The sequence below is a fragment of the Solea solea genome, chromosome 2, assembly GCF_958295425.1.
Source record: "Solea solea chromosome 2, fSolSol10.1, whole genome shotgun sequence".
Classification (NCBI taxonomy): Eukaryota; Metazoa; Chordata; class Actinopteri; order Pleuronectiformes; family Soleidae; genus Solea; species Solea solea.
In genome coordinates, this window is record NC_081135.1 from 10,343,826 (window position 1) to 10,371,405 (window position 27,580).

The 27,580-nt window shown below is 41.9% G+C and overlaps 1 protein-coding gene across 3 annotated transcripts in view; it reads left to right on the forward strand.

The window, feature by feature from the left end:
* Positions 1–27,580, forward strand: part of LOC131450102 (receptor tyrosine-protein kinase erbB-4-like) — a 253,626-nt gene that overhangs the window by 179,756 nt on the left and 46,290 nt on the right. For all 3 annotated transcript variants that reach the window (XM_058622190.1, XM_058622192.1, XM_058622191.1), the window contains exons 9-17: positions 2,459–2,585; positions 3,002–3,075; positions 3,817–3,907; positions 4,971–5,176; positions 7,586–7,718; positions 11,146–11,239; positions 13,375–13,529; positions 18,494–18,538; positions 22,441–22,573. In XM_058622190.1, the coding sequence (XP_058478173.1) occupies positions 2,459–2,585; positions 3,002–3,075; positions 3,817–3,907; positions 4,971–5,176; positions 7,586–7,718; positions 11,146–11,239; positions 13,375–13,529; positions 18,494–18,538; positions 22,441–22,573 (1,058 nt within the window). The remainder of the gene's footprint in view (positions 1–2,458; positions 2,586–3,001; positions 3,076–3,816; positions 3,908–4,970; positions 5,177–7,585; positions 7,719–11,145; positions 11,240–13,374; positions 13,530–18,493; positions 18,539–22,440; positions 22,574–27,580) is intronic.

The following is a 27,580-nucleotide window of genomic DNA, read 5'->3' on the forward strand; positions in this document are numbered from 1 at the left end:
CTTCTACCACTTTATCCTCCACATGAGGGTCGCGGGGTCACACCCTGGACATCTCGCCAGTCCATAACAGAGTGTCCAATTTGCCTAATCCTCAAATCTGAGGATGTTCTGAGACTTTGAGAAGAAGCCGGAGAACCCGGAGAAAACCCACACACACACACACACACACACACACACAGGAAGAACATGCAAACTCCTTACAGAAAGACCCTTGTTCCGACTGGGTCTCGAACCTGGGTCTTCTTGCTGCGGCTTCTTAGACAACTGAGGACAGATGTTAAGGGCAAAAATCCAACAAAAACCAACGTCACCATGCTGAGAAACTCCTCTCGCGTCAGCGAAAAGTAGCATTCCTTCCCTTCACTATAAAGGATTCCTCACAAAGGTAACCGTCCCTGTGGATGGGGAAGACATGCAGGGAGGCTGTGTGCGCCCATTGATTGGCTAATCTCTTGATGATATCGTCACGCAGCAGGGAGGGGTTAATGAGGGATCGCCCGAGGAACTGTGGGAAATGATAACAAATTAACATTTCAGCTATGGAATTGGCTGGTATAAATCACTATCAAAAACTGGTTACACCACTTAATGCCAACCTTATTCATCATCTCTCCTCCTCCCCCCCGTCAGGAAGACTTGGCTCGCACTAAGACTGCATGTGTAATTAATGCCGATGTAATGAATTCATTACAGAAAGGAATTGGCTCCAGTTCGGCCTGTGCTTTCACAGAGAAGGGCTGCGGCCTTGTCTATAAACCAAAGGCCATGGTGTATTTCCACTAAAGAGAGAAGAATTAATAGCTAATAGTAGCTTCACTTAATGAGGTCTATACAAGGGCACATTGAGAATATTTAACACCATTTGTTCATATCTGAGACGCAGAAAACCGTTAATTGTGTTGATTAATGTGCTGATTGTGCTTTTTTCATCTTGTGTGCCTTGTTTTTTTCCCTTTTAAATAGATTTTATTTAACCCAAGCCGGCTAATACAACATGGGTGACAACACAAACAAGGCATATTATCACAAAACAGAAAGAAGGGGAAATGAACAAATACATTCAAATAAAAATCGGATCCATTCAGCAGTTCACAACAACCGTGTTTGTTCAATAATTCATAAAAAGCTCATTTACAGCGAGAGATTAGTCTCACAACTGAAGTAGACCCACACAACCACAGGCACAATTCATTTACAGAAGCCCATTTTCATAAAGTTTCATAGAATAAATGTCTGTGCATAATATTGTGCAAAGATTCAGGGAGTCGGGGGAAATCTGGGAACTGCTGCTAAATGTGCGTGAACATCAAGCCCTCTGGTCGTTTTCCATGAGAAGTTGTCCTGCTACTGTGATGGACATCCAACCCTCTATACCCCTGTCATCACACTGTACTTAATTTTCCTTTCAGACTTGCAGGAATGATAGTAATTAATTTTCAAAATGAGCTTGAATTCAGTGAGGTTGCCGTGAGCCAGTGCAATATTGTCAGTTATCAGAAACTATAAAAACATAAATCTGATACATGCCAAGAATCCTAGATTTCACAACAATGATAACTAAGCACTAAGCACTGGGTTTGATTTTCACTTCCCCTTTTATTTTGGTAAATGTCATGTCTTCCTGTCGCGTGGTGTCTTCAGTTCTTTTGACACATCTCCCCTAAATTCCCTCATGCACTTCACCTGGTGATCCTTAAGTAATCACTCACACCTGCCCATGATTCCCTCTCCCCTATATAGTGTCCCCAGTTCCCTTGTCATTTGCCAGTGTGTCATTTATGCTTTAGAGAGAACATGTAAGTCCAAGCCTGCGTCACCTTTTGTTTGTAATCTCAAGTGTCATGAATAGCCTGGTTTAGTTTCTCCTTCCTTACATCAACGATGTTCGAGCTTTGTTCCTTTTCCAGCTTATGAGTTCCTTTGTATGCTTGTGCTCTATAGATTTAATTGCAAACTAAAGCTGCTATTTAAGTTAAACATGTGCTGCTGATTACAGCTTGAAGTGGCGATAAGGTCTTAAAATATTTTGAGAAAGTCTTAAAAAGGTATTGAAATTAACTGTTTAGCTTGGTGGTAAATGCATCAGCACCAGTGTGTTGTCAACAGCTTGGTAGTTAAAAAGGATGTATGGACAACTATATCATACTGATATTGGTTTTGTGTCATCCCCAGTTGCTCTTTTTGCTTTAAAGATTCAATTTCTACCCCACTAAACAATTGGAGTTATTATTTTTCATCCAACACCCCATGTATAATTAGTTGAAAGATATAAAATTAAAGATAATATATACATTTCCTCCATGAAATTATCTAAAAACATACTTCATTGAGTCCATCCATCCGTCTCCTTTATCCTCCTCAGCCAAAACTCTTTAAATCCATAGAATCCGTACTATTATGCTACTAAAATACTAAAATGGCCTTTTAATGACACTTGTGTGTTCTTGTGCGTTGTCAGTGTGCGACGGCATAGGGACAGGCAGCCTGCAGACGGCTCAAACCGTGGACGCCAGCAACATTGACAAGTTTGTCAACTGCACCAAAATCAACGGCAACTTAATCTTCCTCATCACCGGCATCAAAGGGTATGTGACAATCACATCTGTGACATACGGTTATTATTATGTATGTGATGGCAAATTGAAAAAAGAAGTGATAATAATGGCGGAATGAGAGTTATAAGTGAGGTAGACACGTAAACAGACTGCGCTCCGACAGGAACTGTGTGGCTCAGGAAGGTCAGCGTAGCTTTGTGTTCAATCACAAACCATTGTCAAAGAGCCCCGGAGCTCTGAAACGAGACTAATATGGAGCCGCGAATGTCACACAGCAGCACCGCGGAGAAAAGGAAAAACAGATTCTTTTAATGCTGCCTTCAGGTTCACACTTGTACATGTACAGTATAAGGTCAACGCAGTATTTGAATGCTGTTTTTTTTTTTTTTTCTTTAAATAAAGACATATAGTATATATTTCCAATTCTCTGTCTGTGTGTACTTTAGTGACATGTATCACGGCATTGGACCTTTGGACCCTGAACGCCTCAATGTGTTCCGCACCGTGAAAGAGATCACAGGTAAAACTGGCTCACTGGAGTCACCTTGGTGTGTGTGTGTGTGTGTGTGTGTGTGTGTGTGTGATGGAGGAAATGGAAGCTCAAAGAGGAAGGCTGAAAGCTGACAGGGAACTTTAAAGGATGCTCCGATGGGTATTGTGTAGTTTTGTGTGTGTGTGTGATAGTTGTACTGTATGTGCGGTTTCTCTGTGTGTGTGTGTTTGTGTATTTATTCATTAGCTATAAGAGGCCTAGCGGGATGAGCGATACCTCATATGCAAACCATTTTGTCATATTAAACCGTGACTTGCTGTTGAGCCAAACACCTAATGGAGTGAAACTGCATTTTCCTAATGAAAACCCAAGCAATAAGAAAGAGCAATGGCCAGTCTAGCCACGGCGCATCCTGCCCTATCCCTTTAATGTCATCCCCACAGATGCTGATTTGATATAATCTGTCATTAAAGGCGAGTGCGACCGCACAAATTGTGCAGAATATTAAATCCATCCTTTTAATTAGCGCGTGTCGTCTTCTCCGAGCACATTCCGTATTTAAAATGGGCACTTGCTTGAAGTGTGGGGTTTTTTTTGTGTGATTTTTGAAGGATTTCTTTTTCTTCTGTTAGACTCCTTCTCCTGTTCCCCACTCACCATCACTTATCTAAAGAAAAAAGGCATTTAATGACAAAATTAGGAGTGTAAAAACTTCTGCTCTACCTCATCAGCACAATCCTGATGCTGTCTTCTTCTGTATATTATTAGGTTTCCTCAACATCCAGGCCTGGCCTGAGAACATGACAGATCTGAGTGTTTTCTCCAGCCTGTCCACCATCGGAGGCAGATCGCTCTACAGGTATGTGTGAAGGAGGTTGGACACGTAGTAGTAGACACACGTTAACGTGACTCTTTTTGTGGTTAGGAATGCATCAGTTCCTTAAAGGTAGGGTTGGAGATCCTGGGAAAACTGTTGGAGAGCACAGGAACATGCACACGGACACAGATTCACGAGCGCTGCGCAGCATCGGTAACTTTCTGTACTTTTAGGGGACGCAAAGGTTTTTTGGAAGACATAAACTACAGGTCCCGTAGATGGCATCACTTTGTAGCACTGATGTTCACTCTGGTCTTGGATCTCTAGGAACATATATTAAGTGAGACGAGAATATCAGAAATGACGATCAGATTTCTGTGTCTACACAGTGCTAAGAAAAAAAAATCAGATGTCAGTTATTCATGGTATTCTTTTTTACATACTTGAAGTTTAATAGCCTTAATCGATGTCACTCGCTGGATGTAACTACAGATGATTCGGATCATTTCATAAGCTGTCTTTGCTCAGAAAGATGGTGTCTCAGTGTTTGCTAACTGCTGGTGCTAATGAGCCGCCTGGCCCGTGTTGTTCTGTGCGATGGCTCTTTGCCGCTTTGATTAGCCGCGCTTTGATAACAGGCTCCGTTGTTCACTTGCGAGCGAGCAGATCCGAGGGATGGCGCTGTCATTGTCGGAGAGGAGGTTCCCCTCCTCGCTTTCTCAACGCCAGCCAGCGATGAGCGCGCGGCTCAGCTGCCTTTCATTCAGAGCCCGAGCAGCATTCTCCATCATTTACCTCATCTTCCTTTCCTCCTCCTCAACTTTGTTTTATTGCTTCTTTGTTCATCTTCTCCTTCATCTCATTAAACCTTTGTTTGCTTCCACCTCTTCTTGTTTTTTCTCACCCACACTACAATATGTCCTTTTTTCTTTGGTATTTTCCACCTCTTTGTCTCATTATCTTTTCTTTTTTTAGCCCTAGACCCCTTCCCCTATCTTTGTCACTCTCTCCCATCTTATACCTTTCAAATGCCCCTCTAATGTTTTTCTTTGAAATCCTCATTTTATCTCTTTATTTCTTTCTTTCTTTCTTTCTTTTCCTGCAGTGGAAATGTTATTTCTCTGCTGATCCTGAAGCAGCGTTGGATCTCCTCCCTCCAGTTTCAGTCACTTGATGAGATCAGCGCTGGCAATGTCTACATCTTAAACAACAGCCGCCTGTGTTTCTACAACACGGTCAACTGGACGTCGCTCTTCAGGACGTCAAGCCAGAAAGTCCTCATCCGCAACAACAGGGATCCAAAGGAATGCTGTGAGTGTTGGCGGTGGGATGGGGAAGGGTTTTTTTGTTCTCAAGCAGGTATTTGCAAATACATGCTGATTCTGAGGGTAGACATTGTATCTTTGAAGACCAAGAACAAACAACGACAATAGAATTTTACAAGCCACAGTATTTCAGTGACAATGGACCATTCTCACTGTTTTAAGTGACAGCAATTTGCACAATTAATGAATTAGCCTTCAAGTTGAAGGAGGGTTTGATGAAAACTTGCACTCTTTGTCAAACGATAACAAAGTTGCTTAGTTTAAAGAAATGATGAATTAGATGTAGATATTGGTGACATACCTGCAAAGGTGAAACAGTTTGAACTGCCCACGGAAACCTTTACACACCTCCAGTGATAATCAAAGCCTCTGGATCGAAAACCGTGTGTGTGTGCGCCCAAGTCCACCCCAGCCTCACATGCCGGTTTCCAAGGCAACCACTTCACTGACATCACCCCCTTTTTGGCCTTGGTCATTAAAACCCATGTTCAGCTGGATGTAAGAACGGTGCTTAATGAATAGTGCACGGAGGTTGAATAAATAGAGAATTTTGAAGTGTCTTTGAGTAAGGTATTGACATGTTATCAACATTGCCCTCATTTCCCTGGCCTCACCTGGGAGCCAGGCACTCGCTCGCTCTCACTGACACGACTGCTGTCAGGGACAATGGATTTAGGCCACCTAAAAAAAAGGCTCACCTAATAAAAGCTCCACCTGTTTAACCTCACAATATTTTTGCAGTATTTTCTCACCATTAGACAGTCTTTTTCTGACTGGAAACTAAAGTTTGTATACTGGCTACTCTTCCACTATTTAATAAAATTTGCGATTTTACATCATGATCCATCATGTCAGACTACCGGGCCTTGAGCAAAGGTCTGACACAAGAATCAAACTGAACAGTACTGTAGATCAATTAAAAAGACTTCAAAATCCTGAAACCGTGGGTTAATCTCCAACAATTACCAGGGAAATGTCTAAAATCTCTTAATTTAACAGAGGAGTCTGCTGTATGTAGTGACAGCACTGCCGATCGCGATACGTCAGTCAGGCGGAGTGTGTGCTTCGGTCATGGAAGAAGTACTGAACACATCTTTTTAATTAACTGATTCTCATGATTCAGTACATTGCAAACAACTGCTTTACAAGTGACAAGTTAGTGGAAAAACTTTGTCCTCACAAGCTAAAAACGCTGATTTTCCTCTGTTGACTTTGGTGTGGGAGAGTGAGCAGTGAACAAACTTCAGTTTCCCTTCAGAAAAAGGTTGTCTTACGGCAAGTAAAACACGAGACGTAAGTTCATTCAGAATTTATAAGGTGAGCCTTGTGTTGAGTGGCTAATCCCTTTTATCAGTGACAGCAAGTGTCCAGCTCCATGAAATTGTCGATAATATGTCAATATCGTACAAAATAAAAAACATGAGGTATCCCTTTAAAAGGGAAGTGGATCGTGCTTTATGTGGATCCGCCACAGATGTTTGAAAACGATTAGGCCTGTTAGTGGGGGGAAAAAAGTTATATCATCATTTAGTCTCCTGACTGTTGGTCAATAAGGCTCACAGTGACAGAGCTAACCAGAGAGCTCACAGGCCACCATAGTTCTTGTCCCCAACCAGGCTACAGTTACTATCAATAGCCAGTTAATGAGTGTGGGCGTGTGTATGTTTGAGATCAATGTCTTCATTAGGGCTCTACTCCCCCCCCCCCCCGTCCACCATTGACTGTCTAGCTGTCGACGAAGCGCTCGTACCCCCTCCAGTGTCATCGTGTTTTGTTTTTATTTAGAAAATGCCCATTTTGTACTTCTAAATATGGTGTCAGCTCTGTGGTTTGGCCCCAGGTGGAATACGGCAAATAACCTTCACAAAGTCAGGAATAAATAAATGAGAAAAACACTTAATTGACCTTCACAAATGGTCAGTAACACAGCGTAATTGTGTGGAGAACTTCAAAACAGAATATACAGATTATTATAATAGAGATAATCACATGTCACTGCCTCACATTTTGTGTATTGCTTCCTCTCTCTCCTGGAAAACCAGTAGTATTTGATTAGAGTTCATATGTGGGTCAATACGCTTATTAACCTCCAGCATGATTTCTGTGCTCAGTGTAAATTAGGTGCATTTTAGGAGGATTAAATATATCAGAAATATAATTATTGGGTTGATAACACATTTAAAAAAGAGTCGAATCGATGCAAACGTGTATTTACCGATGAATCACTTCCTTATACAGTACATGCACTTCCAGTCTGTAGGTGAATTTGCTCATAATATTGTTCCCGCACATTATTATTCAGTCAAGGGCAGCTCAGATCCTGTTTCCTTGGCACGTTAATCATATTGTGTATGTTTCTTTTATTCACTTATTTCCCCTCTCTGTTCTCTCACAGCTCTGCAGCAGATGGTGTGTGACCGGATGTGCTCGGACGAAGGTTGCTGGGGCCTGGGGCCCGACCAGTGTCTCTCCTGTCGATACTTCAGCCGTGGCCACACCTGCGTCGAGTCCTGCAACCTCTTTGATGGGTAGGTGATGATGATGATGGTGGAATCCAACAATGATCCCCCCCTAAAAAATTAGCATATTACCTTGAATTTTACACCATTGTAGTTGTGGAACGCTTGTGTTGGTTCTCATGCAAACAGCCACACATGGAAAGTGGAGGACATTAAATCAATTTAAACAGCCTTGATGCACGAGAATGGAGGTAAAACATCCTCAAGGGCTCTGGGGGAGGAGAGCCTAATTGCCAATTGGCATGAAAGGTAATGAGATGAACCAATCAGGGATCTCACACTGCGCACAGTTAATGTGAACAGTAAAAGGAACATTTGCCTGCGTGCTCCATCCATTGTCCGTAATCAATTCGAACATATCATCAAAGTATTTCATTTTATTGCAAATTGCTCACGGAGGTTACCACATTTAAAGGGAAGGAAATGGCCGATTTTTGCTACTAAGGCCGTCACAAGGTCCTCATAACACACTGATGTTCTGTTTTTAGTGTGAAATATCGCATTCAGGTCAATGCTTTACGCTGCCAAGAGGCACATCAGAAAGATCACCGCCAACTCACCTGGGGCGAAACTCTTCTTTGTAGACGTCGTTCCCAGCCCCTTTTGTGCTTCTCTTGAATGAACGAGGAGACACTGAGCATCACACCGCTTGAAAGCGCCCGTCTTAAACAAGAGCGTACCGCCAGCACCTGCCACAAGCAAAGGCCCGACTCTTCTTACAAAGCAGTAAAGTCAACCTCGTCTTTTTCCCCCCTTGGGGAGGAAGAGGAGGAGGAAGAAGAGTGTACATACGTGTGAGAGCGAGCAACCCTTGGTCATGTTGACTTGTTGCTGCAACGTTTGTGGAAAGGGAAGCTTTGAAGTTGCCGGGGAAAACAGCTCACAGCGAAGGCTTTGAAGAGGGATTGGAGAGGGAGAGGTGCGTACGTGGCAGGGCAGCACTGAGGCGCGTGCATCTCCCACACTGTAAATACAGTCACTGTGATGTATTATGGGTAACATTCGACAGGCACGCTCCTTGCTTTGTGCCAGTGGCCTGGATTATAAATGTCTATAACCTAAAGGCTTGCCTGGCATCGATTTTACCACCTGCCAAGAGCCAGTAATTCAAAAACATATCTTTGGAAGATTTTTGTTTTTGAGATGAGAAATGTTTATTTTATATGCCCAGTGACTACTCCTGTATGCTTTTTGGTTTCGCCAAAACATGAAGCTTGATTTGTACCTTTTTAAAAAAGCAGATTTTGTTTTTAATGCCTGGATATTTACCCTGCTAAGTGCTAGTTGAATGTGACTTACCTTTTTTGTTGTAGATAGATAGATAGATAGATAGATAGATAGATAGGTAGAAAATTGTTGGGGTAATTATTGTACACAATTGTAATATCTTTGCCAACCCACAACCTTTGTTCTCAATCTGTTGCCTCGCTTTGTATCGTTAAAGGAATTAGCATTAGCTCATTAAAATATTCTTCCAGGTTGGTGATTTCAAACCTTAAGATTCCTCAGCTCGCCCTCGTTATGTCTCCATTCTTAATGAGCAAAGGCACTAATTCCCTTTCGTTTGCGCGTCCGTTGAATAAAACAAAGGCAGAGCAGGGGAGTGTGAGAGGGGAGAGTAAAATGTCTGAGACGATGTCCACTGAGGCTGTGAGAGGAAGGAGGACGGAGAAGCTGATTATTGAGGTGTTTTTAAGTGTTTAATTAAAAAAAAGTTGCTCGGGTGGGTTGTCCACGCTCTGCTTTGCTGAAGGTTTAAAGGTCTGAATGGTGTGACCACAGCCCGGCTTAAATTACTGCTAAAACAGGGCTAATACCCCGTCAGGCCATTTTCCCAGTGGGACTCTGGCACACACTTCCAGCCGTGAAGGGGGCCAATCAGGAGGAACAGCTTTAAACGGAATGGAAATGACCCTCGAGAGGACCACAGCCGAGGTCTTTGTCTCCCACCCGTTCTCCTCTATGTATGTTTTTTTTTTTTTTTAATTCATGCAACAAAAGATTCCTCTCTCCACTGCCCAAACCTTTTTCTAAAGGAATCCCCTGGACGGAGCTTCCAGGAGAGAAATCTAATTTATTTTGGAACAAGGGAATGAAAGAAAGACAAAAGGAGGAATGTGGAGCAAGCCATGGGAGTTTTGGAAACCACAAACCATAGGGAAAAAATGCATTAATAAATAAATGTCCTAACACTGAAGCTCAGCATAAAGGAAATAAGGGGTTTTACCCAGAGGTCAATGGAAATGGGTTTTTCTGTGACTCAATACCTATCTTTAAAAATCAGTCCATCTTAGGGTCAATATGATTACCTGGATTTATTTAGGTGGGGGAGGGGATTGGACAACACAATGGCTGATATGATTGGCCAATTTGATTTGATATAATTGTCCAACTTTGTCCCAATATGATAACCTCATTATTTGGTCATTTTGGAGGTGATATTACTGGTCAATTATCTGGCCAATACCAAATGACAATGAAAGTTTTCAACATGTCTGAAAATCGGGATTATTACGACAAAATGGATCGCTCTGATGTGAAAATTGTTATCGATCGTACCTCAGGCTTTGTGTAGCTCCTGCGGACCCTAATCCATCGTTTACCTCTGCTCTCTTAAGAAGGAATCAAGCCACATGCATCACTTTGTTTGTTTTTATATAATCTATGGTTTAATACAGGGCTTATTCTGGTTTTTGATCAGTCAAGATGTGTTTATTGAGCATTCACTCCATGATCACCTGACATTTTATCAACCTTGACTCTGTTTGGTACAAAACCAGGGTGAACAAGTTGTTTTCTTCTTTGTCTGCTGCATTTTTTGGCAGCAATGCAAATTTCTGGTGTCATTTCCTTCACAACACTACTCCCATTGCCAGTTGTTGGCCTGCTGATCCTCGCCTTTTTTAAGGGTTTAGAATTTTCCTCAAAAAGCTGCTAATTTTGCTGTGAAAGAAGCTTTAATTTCTGTCTTTTCTTAACCTTTTTTTTTTTCCAGTTCACCATCACAAAAACAAACAACCCACCCCTCCTGGCCTCCCTTGCCATCCGTCTTATATTTTCACACCCCTTCCACTGGCTCTCAACCCCTCATGTTTGCCCATGATTTAAAAAGCTGTTCATTATTCAGGAGTCTTCTCTGTTAGCATATTGACCATTCTGAGCCTTTAACTTGACCAAATAGTCTTACAGGCAGCTCGCTGCCCTGCATGCCCCTTTACCAGAGAGCACTCGACCAGAAACCTTGAAGATAAGTGTGATGGAATTTGGGGGTTAACCTTGTTTTCTTGATTATGTGTTGGTTTAAAATCAAAAAGGCTCAGCCTGTGTGCTTATGAACACAGCACACTTCAAAATCTCCCCGCAGTAGGCTCTTAATCAATATTTCAATATGGATACGCTCTTAAATCTATAATGCATGCATCTCTATCTCTATCAGGGATGTGCGCGAGTTTGCCAATGGCTCCTTGTGCCTGGAGTGTGATAGCCAATGTGAGAAGATGGATGGAAACACCATGACGTGCTTTGGACAGGTAAGACCCTCCTGAATTCAGTTCACACACTCTCGCACTCACTTAACAATGCTCTCTCTAGAACTTTAGAGACTTCTTTCCCTTTTAGATTTAAGGCACTCCTCTCATTTGTCTGTGCGAGATAGTCTCATATCTCCTTCGTGCTGGAGTGGATTTCCAACTGATTTTTGTGAGAGTCTATCCATTTTGCGCGCAGAATTTCCGAAGATATAAGTGCTGTGTCTGCAGAGGTGAACGCTAGGTTAATGGGAGGAATGATAAAGTACCGTGGCTACTTTAGGAGGTGTGCGTTTGGCAAACACACACACACACGCACGCACTCAAAACAGCAAAATGAGATTAGTTTTTGACCTTCTTGTAAAGTCACTGTGTGCATCTCGAATGTGATCATGCCCCAAGTTACCAAAATGATAGCATTTCCCTTTAAAAATATTAATAGAGGATAGACGTATGCACATATCAGCACAGAATTCTTTTTTGAAAAGCATGCTGTGGCTAGTTTGTCCATTCAGGCTGCTGTAGAAAAATGGCGGCGCAAGATGGCGGCCTTTATGAAGCAAGACCCTTACCTAAAATATGGCTCGTTCTAAGGCTACAAAAGCCTACAGTTTTTATTCTAAAGCTGTTACGTACTTATGCAAACACATTTTTGGGTAGCATATTCAATTTGTACTCCTAAATGTTACACACTGGACCTTTAAAACTGATGAGCACGCTCATAATGTGAAAGGCTCTGGAAGTGGCCAATGCGGTGCAAAATATTGCAAACGTACATCAAAACTAAATTAAAACTTGTCAAACGAAATTAAGACACACATTTTCAGATGTTCTTATGCGAGTTTGAACTCTTTGAACTTTTTTTTATTAAAGTGCTGCACATGTGTTTTAATCCACTGGAAAAAACAATGAAAAAAAAAAAGTTAGTTGTTTTTTTTAGCAGTTTTAGCATCACAATGCAGGGGGAGTTGTACCAATGTGTGCTGCACATTCACATTATTAGGAGCGATTTAGCAGTTGTGTGTGTAACCTTTTGTGGCTGTCCCTAGGGAGAGAAAGAGAGAGAGAGAAGAGATGGAGAGACAAAAGAGGGAAAGAGAGACTTTAAGGATGCACAGTGGCTACTGACTTTGAGATGCCGGTCACAGTTGAGTAGTAAATAACACCGGAGTCAATCATCCGCAGTCGCCCTCACACTCATATACACATTCACACAGCTCACGCCGACCCACTCGAATGCATCCCGACATCTGTATGCATCCGCACTTGCGCGCTCGCACACATGCATAGGCACAGAGATGCAAAGTGAGAGTAATCTGTATTGATGCTGTGTGTCTGAATGTGTCAGCCAGCGTGGGGAGCTGTCCATCAAGTCGCCACAGTCCGTCATTAGCAACACTCCGCGGCACAATAAACGCGACAACACATCTTGTGTGTGCACAAACACGCGGCGGTCTTTGTACGATTCAGTCAGTACCTTTTGTTGTTTCACACACAAACCTGCGCCGAGAGGTTAGTCAGTTTTTTATTCCTACTTTTACACACACACACACACACACACACACACACACACACACACACACACACACACACACACACACACAGACTTATCCATCTGACTTATTCATGACTGTGCTGCAGCTGAGCTCAGTTACCACTTGTCGTCTCCTCCATCACATCCAATGCGTCGCGCGTTGACATGACCTGATTCCATATGCATTTTGCCAATTTTAAGCAGATGTGCAGCGGAATACACTCTGGGCTGTTTTGCTCAACACACGATAAATCACTCAATGGAATTCATGCGGCTCGCGCTGTAGCTGCATTAGCCACAGTGGGAAGTGAGTGAAATTGACATGATTCACCAGGTGTGAATTTGATTCTTTTTAATGCTCTCCTCTCATCTCCATTCTTTCCTCCCGCTTTATATCCTTCCATGTGCCGTAACTCCATTTTGTCCTGCTGCTTTCCTTCACCTCTTCACCCCTGTCATTTTCTCACAATCCTTTCCTTCCCTGTAATCCTTTTACTGCACCCTCGCTCTTCTTTCTTCTCCCTCCATGTCCACCGCCACCACCTCCTCCTCCCCGTAACCCATTCTCTCATCTCCCTCCTCCATGATCCCGCTCTCCTCTCAGGGCCCGGACCAATGTGTAAAATGTCTGCACTTCAAAGACGGACCGAACTGCGTGGAAAAGTGCCCCGACGGGTTGCAGGGAGCCAACAGTTTCATCTTCAAATACGCCAAGGCCAACAATGAGTGTCATCCCTGCCATGCCAACTGCACCCAGGGGTAAGAGCAGGCTGATACATGAAGATGTGTGTCTGTGTAGAGGAAAAAAAAAGAATCCTTTTCTTTAAGGTTTTTGTTCACCTTCATACTTTCTTGAATCTCCCGAGGGCTTTGGTTTCTTTTATGCTGTTAAAAGCATCATGGAGACATGCTGTACTGCACCTGGGTGGCCTCGAGGACACACAGTGGATCCTTTCCAGGGAGCGAGACAAAGAAATACAGAGGGAGGGCAGATGACTCAATCATGCTTCCCCTAGATTCCCAAGATGCATCTGGCTCCTGGGGGCCCTTTTATTCCGGGGCAGAATGCATTGACCCTTTAGGACACATGGAGTCCAGTGCACGTGAGCACACAATGAAGGGATGGATGCAGAGAGACAAGATGAGTACAGGGGGATATAGAAGTAGGTGGAGGAGGTGCCTGAGTGCAAGAGATATAGAGTAAGAGGTGAAAAATGCACGTTATTATTGGCTGGAATAAGTGCACGCGAATGTTCTGCGCTCACAACGAGCGATAAATCAAAATATCTACTTGAGCAAAGACCTTCAGATGAGTACAATTGTAGTGGTTCAAGTGTAATGAAGCATACGTACTGATTATCTGAAATCACCTCATCAAAGAGACGTCGCTCGGGAAAAAAAAAATATCGAAAGAAGTGACTTATTCTGCTTACACCACTGCAATTAAGACTGCGCCTGCTGTTGCCGCTGTCAAAAACAATGTGTGTGGGCTTTTTATTCTTCTTCTTCCCCCGGTTTGACAAAAACAGCAGCATTTGTTGGCGCGGCTGAAACGTCACAGGCAATTAATCTGTTTTAAACGTGAAAATAGTAAAAAGCGTAAAATGGTAAAAACATCTTTTTGTTCTGTTCTTTAGTCACAGCTTGTGATGTTGTTTTCAACTGTCACTGACAAAAACAAGGCCTTAAGCTCTTGCTGTTATTTTATAGAAAACGTGAGAATTTCTTAATGAGTTGAATATGGGCTTGATGCACTGAAGGTCAACTGACTATGGCAACAAATGACCACTTTGGTACTGATTGGCTGAAGTGGAGACGTGTGAGTCTGCACTCGATTGTCACAGTAAATTGAATTTGAATTGTGATAGATTTTGTGATTGAGATTCAGTTTTTTAATGCAATTATTCAAATTTAGCAATTTAAAAATTCAAATATAAATGATTCAAATTCAGTTTCTGGTGGCACATATTTCAGCCCATATTCAACATTTTGGGAAATACACTTGTTGCTTTCGTGTCAGGATGTAGGTGATATGATTGATTCTACTCTCATGAATATATGCTAAGTGCGTATATGCTGAATGCGTCCCCAATCGTACACAGTCTAGCTGACTATTAGGTGTGAAAAAGACCTAAAAGATACAAGACGACCTGTATCCTGAATGAATTATTTGTATAGCACATTAATGGAGCAATGAGAATCAAAAAGTGATTATTTAGGGGAAGTTCTTTTTCAACTCCTGCAGGCAATTTTCTTTTATCATCGACTCTTTTCTTCCTGTCGCTGTCTTATAAGCTAAGCTAGGCCAAGCATGTGTAGCTGTAGCTTCATATTTAACAGAGTGATATTAATCTAATAAAAGTTGACCTTCTTTCTGCGTTTTAAAGAACAGCGTAACATTCAAATTCCCAAATCTGAGAGTCTTAAATCTCAAAGTCATCTCTCCAGCTCTCTCTCTATTGTCTCTGTTTACTTCTTATCTCCCTTTTTCATGTTGACTCCCTGATGTGTTTTCGCGTTGCAGGTATAACATTTTAATGATATCACAGTGTCCATGCGTGCATACGAATGCACATGGAAGTATGTAGGCTCCTATGAAAAGATAAAGAAAAATAAATCCAGACCAAAGTTAAGCCATTTCATCTTCTGCACTTCGCTTTACCTTAGCTCCAGCCCCGGCCCTCTCACATATCACTAAACTGGGAGCACACCGTGGGGTTAGTAGCTGTGGCCGAGTGGATGTAGGTCAGAGAACAGAGCCAAGATGATGGACAAGGGCCTGACACGGAGCTTGTCTACTAGCTGGAGAAAAATGGCCTTTGAGCTGAGCTGACAATTATATATAAGAGGAGGTTCATTTTATTTTACCGCAGCCTCCCTTTAAGTGTACATTTTCCAAGATTTTATTTCCTCCCATCAACATTGCAATAGACAAAATATGCTTCCTTTATGCAAATATTGTTTATTCTCACTGCTAACGCTAAACAAATACTGGCCAGAATATTCTCCAGAGCAACCCACAGGGCTACTGTATGCTCAAAAAACATGTAATGGCAAATTTAAGGCCAGAATTGAACAGTTTACAGAGGTTTACAAAAGCCTCTCATGGCAGCTTCTCTCAGCTCAACATTGCTGTGGACCGACTAGCTCGCATGCACTGTTTGCAGTTTGTCGTTGTTTGTTTTCCCGAAGCAGATAATTGCCCTCCGACAAATCTGTGCCTCATGTAGAGACATAACAACAATAAGCGCTTGTTTCCCCCGTCATAAAGACCGTTGTGGTATCTGAATGAGTCTCACAACATAACATTTCATGGAGTTTTTAAACTGCTGTTTTGGTTGGAATCATGCGGGGAACATGACACAGACCTACTTTACTTTTTGTAAGAACGATGGATTAAAATGTATCAAAGGAAAATGATAGAAAGCCCCCAAAAAATGGATGAATGTGACGTTTAAACTCCTCACAGAAACACATTACTGCTCATGTGAACTCTAATCTGCCGTTGGCATGACAACACCTCCTTAGTGCCTTGTTTTATTCAGCCCTCTGGCCACACGCAGGGCGCCGTGGATTAACATCGAGATGGGAGTTGAGGCTGAGGAGTTCACATTGAGACAGGTCAGAGGTCGGCATCAGGGGGAAAACATGTCAGTAAAAACAAATATCACCACGCTTACTGATTAAGAGTTGGTTTATTGGATTTATTTCGTCACACCTGTAGTTTTCCTGGTCAAAAATGACCACTGAGATAAGATAAGACAACAGGGACAGAGACTGCCTCTTCCCAACTCCCAAAACTGTGCAGGGACTCCTGTGCAGGACCAATACACGCACACCTGCAACCCATCGCACACTCACACGCAGACACAGACACACAAGGAAAAAGCACATCAAGCAAAGACAAGTCAAGGTAAAGGTAAATAATAATGTTGGTGATATTGCTACGGTCTGAAAACATGCATTATGATATTTTTGTCCCTTGCAGTTAATGTTAGAGCAATTAGAGTACACCAGCGACATTAATCGTAGACTTGGGAGAGTTCAGTAACTTACAGAGTATGTGTTGTTTATTCGCAGACTTATTTGTTCTCTTGTTGACTCAGGGAGGAAACTACTACTACACACACACACACACAAACACGCATGGATACAGACACTGATTGCTTGCTAATAAGCGATTTGGTACGGCATTTAATTGACAGCGAGGCGACTTTGGCGGAGCCACAGTTGTCGGTGATTTAATTCTGAAGTTAGGCCGCACTCTTAATTTGCTTTATAATTTGTTGTGTCTTGTGCACACAGTCGCTCTCACACACACACACACACACACATACAATGAAAGAGAGAGAGGCACTCAAAAACTGTTCTCCTGTGTCTACCCTGCTGTTCTAAGTCCTCCACTAAAGGAGGGAGAATTAATGAGCAGCTAAGAGTTGGCTCTAATCACTTCCTGCTTACCTAATGTTACAAACTCTACTCGTCTCTAATCAGAGTGTGATCAGCTCCATGCTCCACTGGCTTTGATTGTTGAGCGGGAAAAAAAGTAGTTTTAGATTGAAGGTAAATGTGACATGGATTTACACGGAGAGAAGCTGCGAAATCCAAAATAGTAAGAGTTGCCAATGGCTTTATTATTATAAAAAAATGATGGAGCATCACTGATTCATTTGGTGTTTTATGCTTAGCTAAATCTATATCCAATAATCCCCCTCCACCTGTGATCTCAACCAACATCAGCAGCTCTTTCGCTGTTATACTGTGTGACTTTATGACTGTGCGACTTTTATTAGTTTGCCATTTGTTGCTGTGTGTTGCACAATGTAGAGATGAAAGTATAAGTAAAATCTCGATGCAGCTTCCCCTTTGCTCCCATTAAAGTATACTTTCCTGTCCACACACAAAAAAATCACTATAAAACATACACTCATCTAACAGCACGTCAAGGTTGTACAGACTCACTAAAGGGATAATCCCCCTCATAATAACTGATTTTTAAATGACGGGTCTCTTTGTAATGTATACAAAGACTGATCTGACATTAATAATTGATCTTTAGTTAATGTTTCAGCGATTTAAATACTGTATACTGTATTTTACAACTGTCGCCACTGCTCAATATCAATTCCATATTAATAATTATCATCTTTATTTCGATTCTACCCACAGTGGTGGATCTAAGGTGAAAGATACAGGTCAAATTTGACCCACTTTTGCACCCGTACCGCTTCATTTACATTTATTTTAGGTCACTTTATGTAAAGTCTGTACATTTGAGGCTAAAATAATTACTTTTAGGATATTTCTGTTGCTGTCAAATGTAATTAAGTAATTAATTAAGTGTTAAATTAGACCTAAAACAACATGTAAGGATTAACCTTATGAGAAAGGCCGTAAAGTAAAAAGAAAACAACAAAATATCCTCACAAGTGAATTTAGATAAAGACATCAGTCCTCTTGACTGGAATCTCACTGTTTTCCCTGCAGATTTATGTCAGGAATGTTCACCTAACAAGCCGTTGAAATACGACATGAAACAAACAGCAGCTACACACAACCGCGTCTCCCTGTCACACGGACGAGCACTCGGCCGCATGTTCGCGATTCAATTTTCCACAGGTCCCTGCGCAGTGACAGCTGATTGACGCGGACGATAGACAACACACGAGGTTTACCTGTCCCTGGTTTAATGGATGATCCCTCTTGTTTGTTCTGCCCTGCAGGTGCGTTGGACCAAGGCTTCAAGATTGCGTCGGGATGATGGACAGGTAAGGCATGTCGGTATACATTTGTAATGCGGGGAGGGGAGGGAGGGGAAAATCACGTCCTGCCACTGCTGTTTAAAACCATCGTCAAAGCATTGTCAATCGTGTGTTTTGCAAATGTCCCTGTCCAGCCTGTGTCTCATCGCTTTAAAATATCAACTCAGATGCACCTTTCTTGCAAAACACTATACACTATGATGAAACAAGTAGCTTAGAACGTTATGCTAAATTTACTCGTTCTAAGACTATTTTTAATCATAGTTAATGGTTGCAGTTTCAGCTCTTTCCTTAGGCAAGGACTCATTTAAGATCCTTGTCCTCAACAACTAAAAGGCCAATAAAAAGTCCTTTTGAGTAACATAAAAACCCACAAAATGATTTTAAAATCAATTCTACAAGTGTCAGGTAATCAATATTATAGCCTTTAACTTTTCTGTTACCAATTTGGCATGTGTCCTTCTCGTTACCGTAACTGCTAGACCTAGAAAATTCAAAAACTATGGACTGTCGATCCGTCAAAGGGTGTGACCCCACCTGTCGCCCTATGTCAGCTGAGATTGGCACAGTAGAAGATGTATGGATGGATACCCAGAGAGCAGAGAAATAGAGCTTTGCACCCATATACTTGTCATTACGGTAGCCCCTCAGGACTTCCGCGGAAGAATTCCCATGAAACTGAGTGTTTTGTAATTCTCTCAATCAAGAGACGCCTAGCAGCAATTAAGTAGCAGGAGTTAATGTAAATATCATATGGTTTCTATGCGGGGCTATTTAAATGTCATGCTCGCACAGTTGCATGATAATGTACTTATTGTTAGTTTTGAACATGTGCTCAAGATGTAAAGGCACGTTTTTCTCTCTGGGGCTTTAAGACTTTGGCCTGAGGCCAACCTCAGGCCATGAATATTAAAACCAGAGACCTGACTGCTCCTTAAATCAATTTTGATGCAGCTTTGAAAAGCAACAGACTTGACCCAGAATGATTGTAAAACAGCTCTTATTGTACCGCGTCTATTACTCCCACCGCTGAAGTCACTGATTCTTTCTATTACTGCTTTTTTTGACACTTAAAAAAAGGAAGCGAGGGGTAAAAAAACCCAAGAACAACAGGAAATATAGAAGAGCAACGGAATTTAAATAGACCGGAGACACAAACTCTATTAAAATAGCCATAAAACCCAATGAGCGTTACAATTAGTAAATTCCAAAAAGCTGCAAACTCATTAGAATCCAACCAAAGCGGCACACACTGTAAAAATAGCTGCCCTGAGTCGTGTTTTTAAAGGAGAAGAAACAGAGATGAGACCTTTTTTAGTTTCCTCTGGGAGGCTGCTGCAGTCTCCAGGTTGTTCTTTTGCTCTTACAATGGCATTATCCCTCTGTCTCATGTGGTGACCTTGTGTCACTTGCTCTGCTGTAAACCTTTTTCCTTCCTAATTATAGAAGTCCTCTCCCTGTTCTCTCCCGTGTTCTGCCTCACTCTCAATTATGCTTTTCACCATTGTTTTCTCTCTGCTCTCCCCTCCTATTGCTCCTGTCTTGCGCTGTGTATATATGTACGAATAAATGAATAACTCTAGTTAATTTGTTGTATGCATTTGCTCATGAATCAGTAAGAAATGTGAATATATGTATGGTACCAAAAAATACGAGGGGAAAAACAAGAAATGTGCGTGAGGAACTCAAAAACAACAGACGGGATTGTCTCTAAATTTAAGACATAATGTATAATAACGTAAAAGAAATGTAAAATAAAAACAAAAATAACGTGTATTTTATATACAAAAAAATACACAAATAAAAAAAAGTATTATGTTAATGTATAAGTTGAGTACATTAATAATATGAATATTTCCGCTATATACAGCCTGATGCAATGTAAATATAAACTGTAAGAGATATTTTTCTCATTATTTTGGTGTTCAACAAAATTCCACAATCTCATATAAATGCACATAACGTAAAACATGTATGCAATTGTGACTTTTGACGTACTGTATATTGTGATTTAATGACTTTTGAAGTCAAGCATCAGCTAAATATTTACTGTGTTATAGATTTAAAACAAAATGCAGCATGAAATATCAAAATATGAACTACTATATATATATATATATATATATATATATATATATATACATTTATGGATGTGTATCTATTCTCTCAACCTATAACTACAAATGTAATTTAAAGAACAGTTGGGACCCTTTCTAAAAATGCACAAAAAACTGTGTAATGTGTAATTTTGGTGAAGTATTCCTTTAGGTTTGCCAGCAAAAACACTGAGTCTTGTGCTTTTAGGTGCTAAATAAAGGTTCAAGACAATTAAGAGACACAGAGCATTTTAAGAAAGTGGCCCAACAGGGTTTTCTGTATCCTGTTTCACTAAAAATTGACTGTATGTTTATTTGAAGCAGATTATTTCTCACACTGTACGTTATATTTGTGAATCTGACCAGTGCCATGCACTCTTTGTCAGTTTGTATATCTACTTTCCATTTACTGGCCCAAGTGTCTCGTTATTGTTGCCACTGTTCCTCCTTATCCCCCCCGAACCCAATCATCCCAAACTGCAGCATTGCTATTCACCACATGGCCGTATATCTCATTACATGGAAGCCCACAGCCTCTTTGTACATTTCAAGATCCCCTCCCTCCCTCCCTCCCTCCCTCCCTCCCTCCCTTCCTCCTTTAAGTCCATCATGATCGATACTGCGGCACCTTTCTCCACTAAAGCTCTGCAGTACACAAGTCTTCCATTAGCTGCTAATGGCCTCTGCAACTAATAGAGTTTTGAAACTCAGGTGTCAGGTAGTAGCAGGTGTTATTTTATGCAGCAGTATAGTATTATAGTTATAAAAAAAAAAAAAATAAGAAAAAAAGGGGAGAGTACAAAACAACCTGGCACTGACAAATGGAAAATGGAACAGACATGGTTAGAAAGAATGGATAAAAGAGGAGAAGGACTGAGTGGCAGTAGGCAAATGTGCAGTAGGTATGTAAATGGCAAAAGCATTAGTGCCATCATTAGTGAAGAGCAATAGCTTTTAACTTGCAACCTTTTTATTCTATGCCTTGAGAGGAGTTTCCCTCTCAGAATATTCACGGTGGACATTTTGATGGATATGTGCTGTTAACTTCTCATTTAGTTGAGGTTTTAAACCCGGATGTAACTATTTATGTATGAAACGCAAGCCGGAGCTTCTCTGTCAATCCAAGTAAGAAGGGCAAATATTTTCAACAGCTTTTTTCTCCCCCCCCCCCCGTCTGATCTGTGAAAATGGAAGCCACTGCCACTTTGGAAAAAGCTGTTAGTGTTGTCCTGTTCTTGTGATTTTCTATAAATACACACACATAAATACACACATGGTGTATATATATATTCATTCTTCTCTTTGTTACGTGCCCACCAGTGACAAAAATGGGGAATTAGCGTTGCAGTTTCAAGGCTAGGACCAATTGTCGCTGGTAAATGAAGATATTTCTCGACTCAGGGGAAACTGAGGTTGGGAGGCACGATTTTTCAAAAAGACTACCCCTATTCTAGTAATACAAAGCTTAATGCGAATCGGTGAAGTATTCCTTTAACTAAATTGACATAGAGCAGTCAAAATGAGTGTTATGTTAAGGCTAACTGGGCGGTTGTCGGGGCGGGGGACAAACTACTGATTCTCTGCACCAAAGGATCTCTTCAATCGATAGAAACGGGCCACTTGATTAGTTCTGTGGTCGTCTTAATCAGTATCGCATTTCTTGGCTGCAGGCAATCGAGCTGGATATTTAATTCCAGATTCAGGGCTCTGAGTGCAATAGCTGGTGTTTCTTGTATTTTATTTTTTTTACGGTTTCAGCTGTTTTTACGGTTTTACTGTTTTGACGCTTCCTTCTGTCTTTGGTCGCCACAGGACACCTCTAATAGCAGCTGGCATCATCGGGGGTCTATTCATCATCGTCATTCTGGCGCTCAGCGTCGCCGTGTACGTCCGCCGCAAAAGCATCAAGAAGAAGAGGGCCTTGAGGCGCTTCCTGGAGACAGAGGTGAGAGGGAAGGGGTCGTAGCTTGAAATATTTTGCATGTGTGCATCTCTGTCTACAGAAAATGCTTGCTAAAGCTAAATACTCTCCCTCCCCCCTTGACTCTTAACTAGAGCTAATTTGTCTCAGACGATGAGGACTTGGAATCGAAAATGAAATAATCATAGATTTTTCCTGTAATCTTCAACTAATTTCCAGTGCGTAATGAATTTTATTGATCGGGGATAGATGTTTGGCGAGGTTTCCTGAAATAAAGCTACTGTATAATTAATGAAACCAGATAAAAGAGCTCAAGTGGACACTTTTTCAGTGGTAGACTGAGTTGTCTTTCAAACAGGAGGTCGAGGTTTGATAAAGAGGTAAAACGTGCACAACAGCCAGCGTTGGTGTTGAAAATGGCTCCTGTGTGGATGACTGGGTGAATGGCTGAAACCGTTTGACCACAGTGAGAGACCCTTTGCCTCAAAAAGGGGTAAAGGTTTTAACAGATGGACGCCAACCTCAATTACACTTACAAGCAGAACCTTGAGATATTAAACCTTGGCCGTGGTACATAGCCAAACCATGTAGTGCGTAGAAGAAAAAAAAAGGTTTCCAATTATGCATGGCCGCCATCGCCCATCGATCTGGCCTTGAGGAGGCTTCATTTCCTGGAAGCTCCAGACAGCAGAGCAGACTTGATATTCAAAGGAGAAAAACACTGAGGTATAGGTGAGTCCAGGGTTTATGTGCACGTGTGTGTGTGTGTGTGTGTGGGGGGGGGGGGGGTGGAGGGGGCCCCAGCCATTACGTCACCACTGCAGGTCCACTCAGTGGCCTTGCCTCTCAAAGTGGGACTGGCTTGCTTGTCAGCCTGCATTAGGATAATTTACAGGTAGAGGCAGTACTAATATAGACAGCTGTCAGGACAAAGATGGGAATTGGAGGAGGGCAGCCACGGGTCGTTCCTGCCTCCTTCCGGACCACACAAATCCATCTTAATCAAACAAGCGGCGCACCGACAGCCTCTTGACCGGGAGGTAAGTCGTCAGCCTGGGCAGATTTGCTAATGTACTGTCACAGAGCAGGATGACAAGAATGACAGGGGGGGATCCTCTTGGCCCCTTTTGCACCTGCTATGTAAAGTTTTCCCGGGACTGATTTCTTGCTCCCGGAAAGCTTATCTCAACACTCCACTGGGACAGTGTGAAATATAACCAGGCGAGGTCACTTTTCCTGTCCGGCAAGGAGACCTAATTGGGTGTGAAAGTGATTAGATCCAATCAAATCTTTAACTTCCGTTGCAGGTCGGCCTAAAGGTTACACAGACGAGTCATTAAGTGCAGGTCGCAGGAACAATCACCTCAGCAGCCTCAGTGCTTGTGCATCACATTAGCAGCCTTGTTGCAGTGGTGCTGAGCGCGACACCAAACCTGCTCTGTCTTTTTCTCACTGTTAAACTGCCTTTTTTCTGGCTGGAAACCGAAGTTTGTATAATCAGCACCAAACTCCATAGAGAAGACGGGATCAGGAAAGTCTGTGTTTGAATGTTTGAATAACTCACAGAACCGCACTTCAAATAGACCCCAACTCTTGAAGGTGCACATGATTATTTGTCCTTGAACCTGTCCTAAAAGTACGCGTAATGAGCTTAATGTTGTTGCATTCCGACTTTTAATATACTCTAATGCAGGTACTTCACATTCATTTTCCATCCTAATGCTGTTTTTTCACCCTGGGGGTGATTTCATAGCAAATTATTAGGCTGTGCTCCACAGATTTGTAAAATCTGTGAGTGGGAAACTGTGAATCTCACTGCCTGAAACTTCTCTTCCATGTTTTTGCCCTTGTTTCCCATCAGATTTAACTCACTGTCAAATAATGGTATTAGAGAATACACTGAGAAACAATGAAGCAATGCTCTTTGCAGCTTGTATCACTTTCCTGAGGCTCCTTTTTGTTCCTGATGAAACTGCACGATAGGCGGCATGTGAATGTGGGTTCTCCTTTCAAACGGTGCTCAGTCTACTGTATATTATACGTGTGAATGAAGCTCAGGCTTTCCTGGATGTGAGGGATTTTGGGACAGCTTTGGCTCGGGGACTCCCCCCCCCCCCCCCCATCTGCTCTTGCCTTTTAAACAGAGAGAGCTCACCTCTTGTGTCAGATAGGAAAACGCTGCTGCAGCCGCCTCCAGTTCGCTGTGTCAGAGTGTGATCTGAGCACTCAGGCGGCATTTCCATATCAAGGACACTGCATGTGAAGGCTGCTGTCGAGAACACAAATTTATTTCATGACTTTTTTTTTTTGCTTTGCATTGCTATTTTCTTGTCTCTGCCTTTTTGGCTTTGCCCCCCCTCCATCCATCCTTTTGTTTTCATTTCATCTCTGCGTCTATATTTATGGCACTTTATCGCTTTCTTTTTAAACGTTTTTTCTTCACTGCGGTGCCTCTTTTTTTTTGGAAGAATACCTGGAAAACAAATTGCTTTTTGCGCAGGCAGAGACAAAACAAACGGCACAGAGCCCCCACGCTGTTGCAGCGTCACCCCGGGCCTTCAACTTTGACCCCACGTTCTATGAAGCAGGAGTAATACGCTTGGAGTCGGCCCTCTTTCTCCACCCAGCTGTGGATAGTGGATAGGTTTAAACGAGTGTAGTGCAGCCAAGTATTGTTCAGACAAACTGAACCTCACGTTACATGTTTAAGTTAAAGCTGCAGTGCGTAACTTTCTGTGGTTTTTGTTGATGTTATTATTCTGCCTCTGTTTTGGTCTTCATACAGAACAGAAATAGGTGTCACATCATTTTTTTATGCTCCATCCTTCATCTGAAAACAGGCTGTGTCAAGCAATATTATCAGACCGGACCGAGGGAGCACGTTTTTGAATACAGCAGCAGTGAATTTAAAGCAAATATGTTCAATATCAAAGAAATAAAACTTGAAAACTTCCCACTTGCATAACAGGGTCAGCCTGTAAAAAAGCAGATATAGCAGATACACTTTATTAGGTACACCTAATGAAGGTCTACACCTTATGTCTGTTGAGGAGAAGAAGAGGAAGAAGATCTTCTTTAAACCTTGGTTGTAACAGGTGTTTATTGGAGTTGTGGTTGCCTTTCTATCATCTTGACCAGTCTGTTAATTCTCTGACCTCTAGCATCAATAAGTGTAAGTTTCCTCCCAGAGAACCGCTGATATTTTTCTTTTTTTCAGACCGTTCTCTGCAAACACGAGAGATGGATGGTTGTGAATGAGAATCCCAGTAGATCAGCAATTTATGAAATACTCGGGTTCATCGTCAGGGAAATCATCTTTCTTCCTCATTCTGATGCTCAATTTGAAATCCAGCGGCTTGTCTTGACCGGCTCTTCACGCCTTAATGCGCTGAGTTACTGTCGTGTGATTGGTGTACCTAATAAATTGATCCCCTCAGGTGATATCTATAGAGTTGGTTCACGACTATCAAGCAAGTTCTAATTATCTCAAAAACATCAAATTATTTTGAATTTTAAATATCATAGCCACATTTTTGTTAACTCCATTTCATATTTGTTCTGTCAGTCTGAAATACAGGCAGTAGAAGAGGGAGTAAAGCGTACACTATAGTTGCATTGGGTTTTGGGTGTTTTTATACAAAATAAATCAGATTAGGTAAAAACACAAAAGTCAGAGATTAGACACAAAGTCTTTGGATTTAAAGTTTGATTTTGTTGCTCTTTTAGCTCATTGGTTATATTTAGAAATACATTTGTCAAGATAATTTGGTTGTCTTAATTATCTGATGCGTGAAAACCACTCCTGGACTCACACAGCACTATATTTTTTATTTCTTATCTGAAGTGCGAACAGTTATAGGACTCGCCAAAGAAGAAAGCAGCAACAACTATTCGACCTAAGACACTGTCCAACTGGAAACTGGACTTAAAATAACTTCACTGTCTGAATTACTTATCTTATTCCTAATCTTGAAAAAAAGTAAGTGCTTATTGTTGGATGAGATGAGTTTTTGTTGCTATTAATTTACATGTAATAGCTGTTAGGCTAACGCTTGTGGCGTCGCGGTCTTGTTTCACTTCATTTCCGTGCGACTGCCCAAACAAATGCCGCGCTTTATATACGTAACGCAAACATTAAAGTGTACACCCCAGAGGTTTGCAGAGCACGTTTTGTATTCGAGGACGCTGTTTACATATTTAGCACCTCAATAATTCCAAGAATGTATTCCGACCCGAGGCTCCGACATCCTGCATATTTGCCCAATGAAGCGTCCGAATCCTCTCCACCGCTGCCGCCGCTGAAGCTCATTTGGCAGAGGCGCAGTGCATTATTAGCTGGTAAATAAAGTGTTGGGGTGAGAGTGTGTGAGTGCGAGAGAGCTCGGGAGAGTTTTGAAGGCCACGTGTCTCCTCTCTCCTCCCCTCGCTCGTCTCCTCTCCTCTTCCTCATCAGTCTGCCTCGGCCTCATTCTAATGAGACAATAACAGCTACAGCCGGTTACCATCTGCTCTTATTACCACACCGTCACCAGCTCCCTCTCTCTCCCCGCCTCTCCGAGTCGCTCGGTTTCTCATCTCTACCTGCACCGTCACGTTCTCGTCCCCTTCCTGTGGTGTTTGCACAAACACATTAATGCAAATCGTGCTCTTTGGCCAAATATGAGTGCGATGTGACGGACGTGACCGGAGCCCGTCCTTCTCCTTTCCAAGTAAATAACGTCAATGACAACTGTTTCTGTGTAATGTAATAGTCTGTTTAGAGGCCTTGGACCTGCACTCACCCACTTAACATGATTCATCTTGTTGCCCAACTGGATTTGTTTTCATCATTTTTCGGATGCTAAAATTCACTGCTGCGGTAACAACTTCATGTAGGCCTGTGTGAAGGTGTGAAATTGTGAAGTCAAATGGATCCTGGATAATCATCAGCGTCGTATCACCAGTGCATGTCATGTTAATGGATTAATATCAATCGATTATTTAGCCCTCTAATGACAGCAGCCAGACTGATCTACATTCCTATTTCCATAG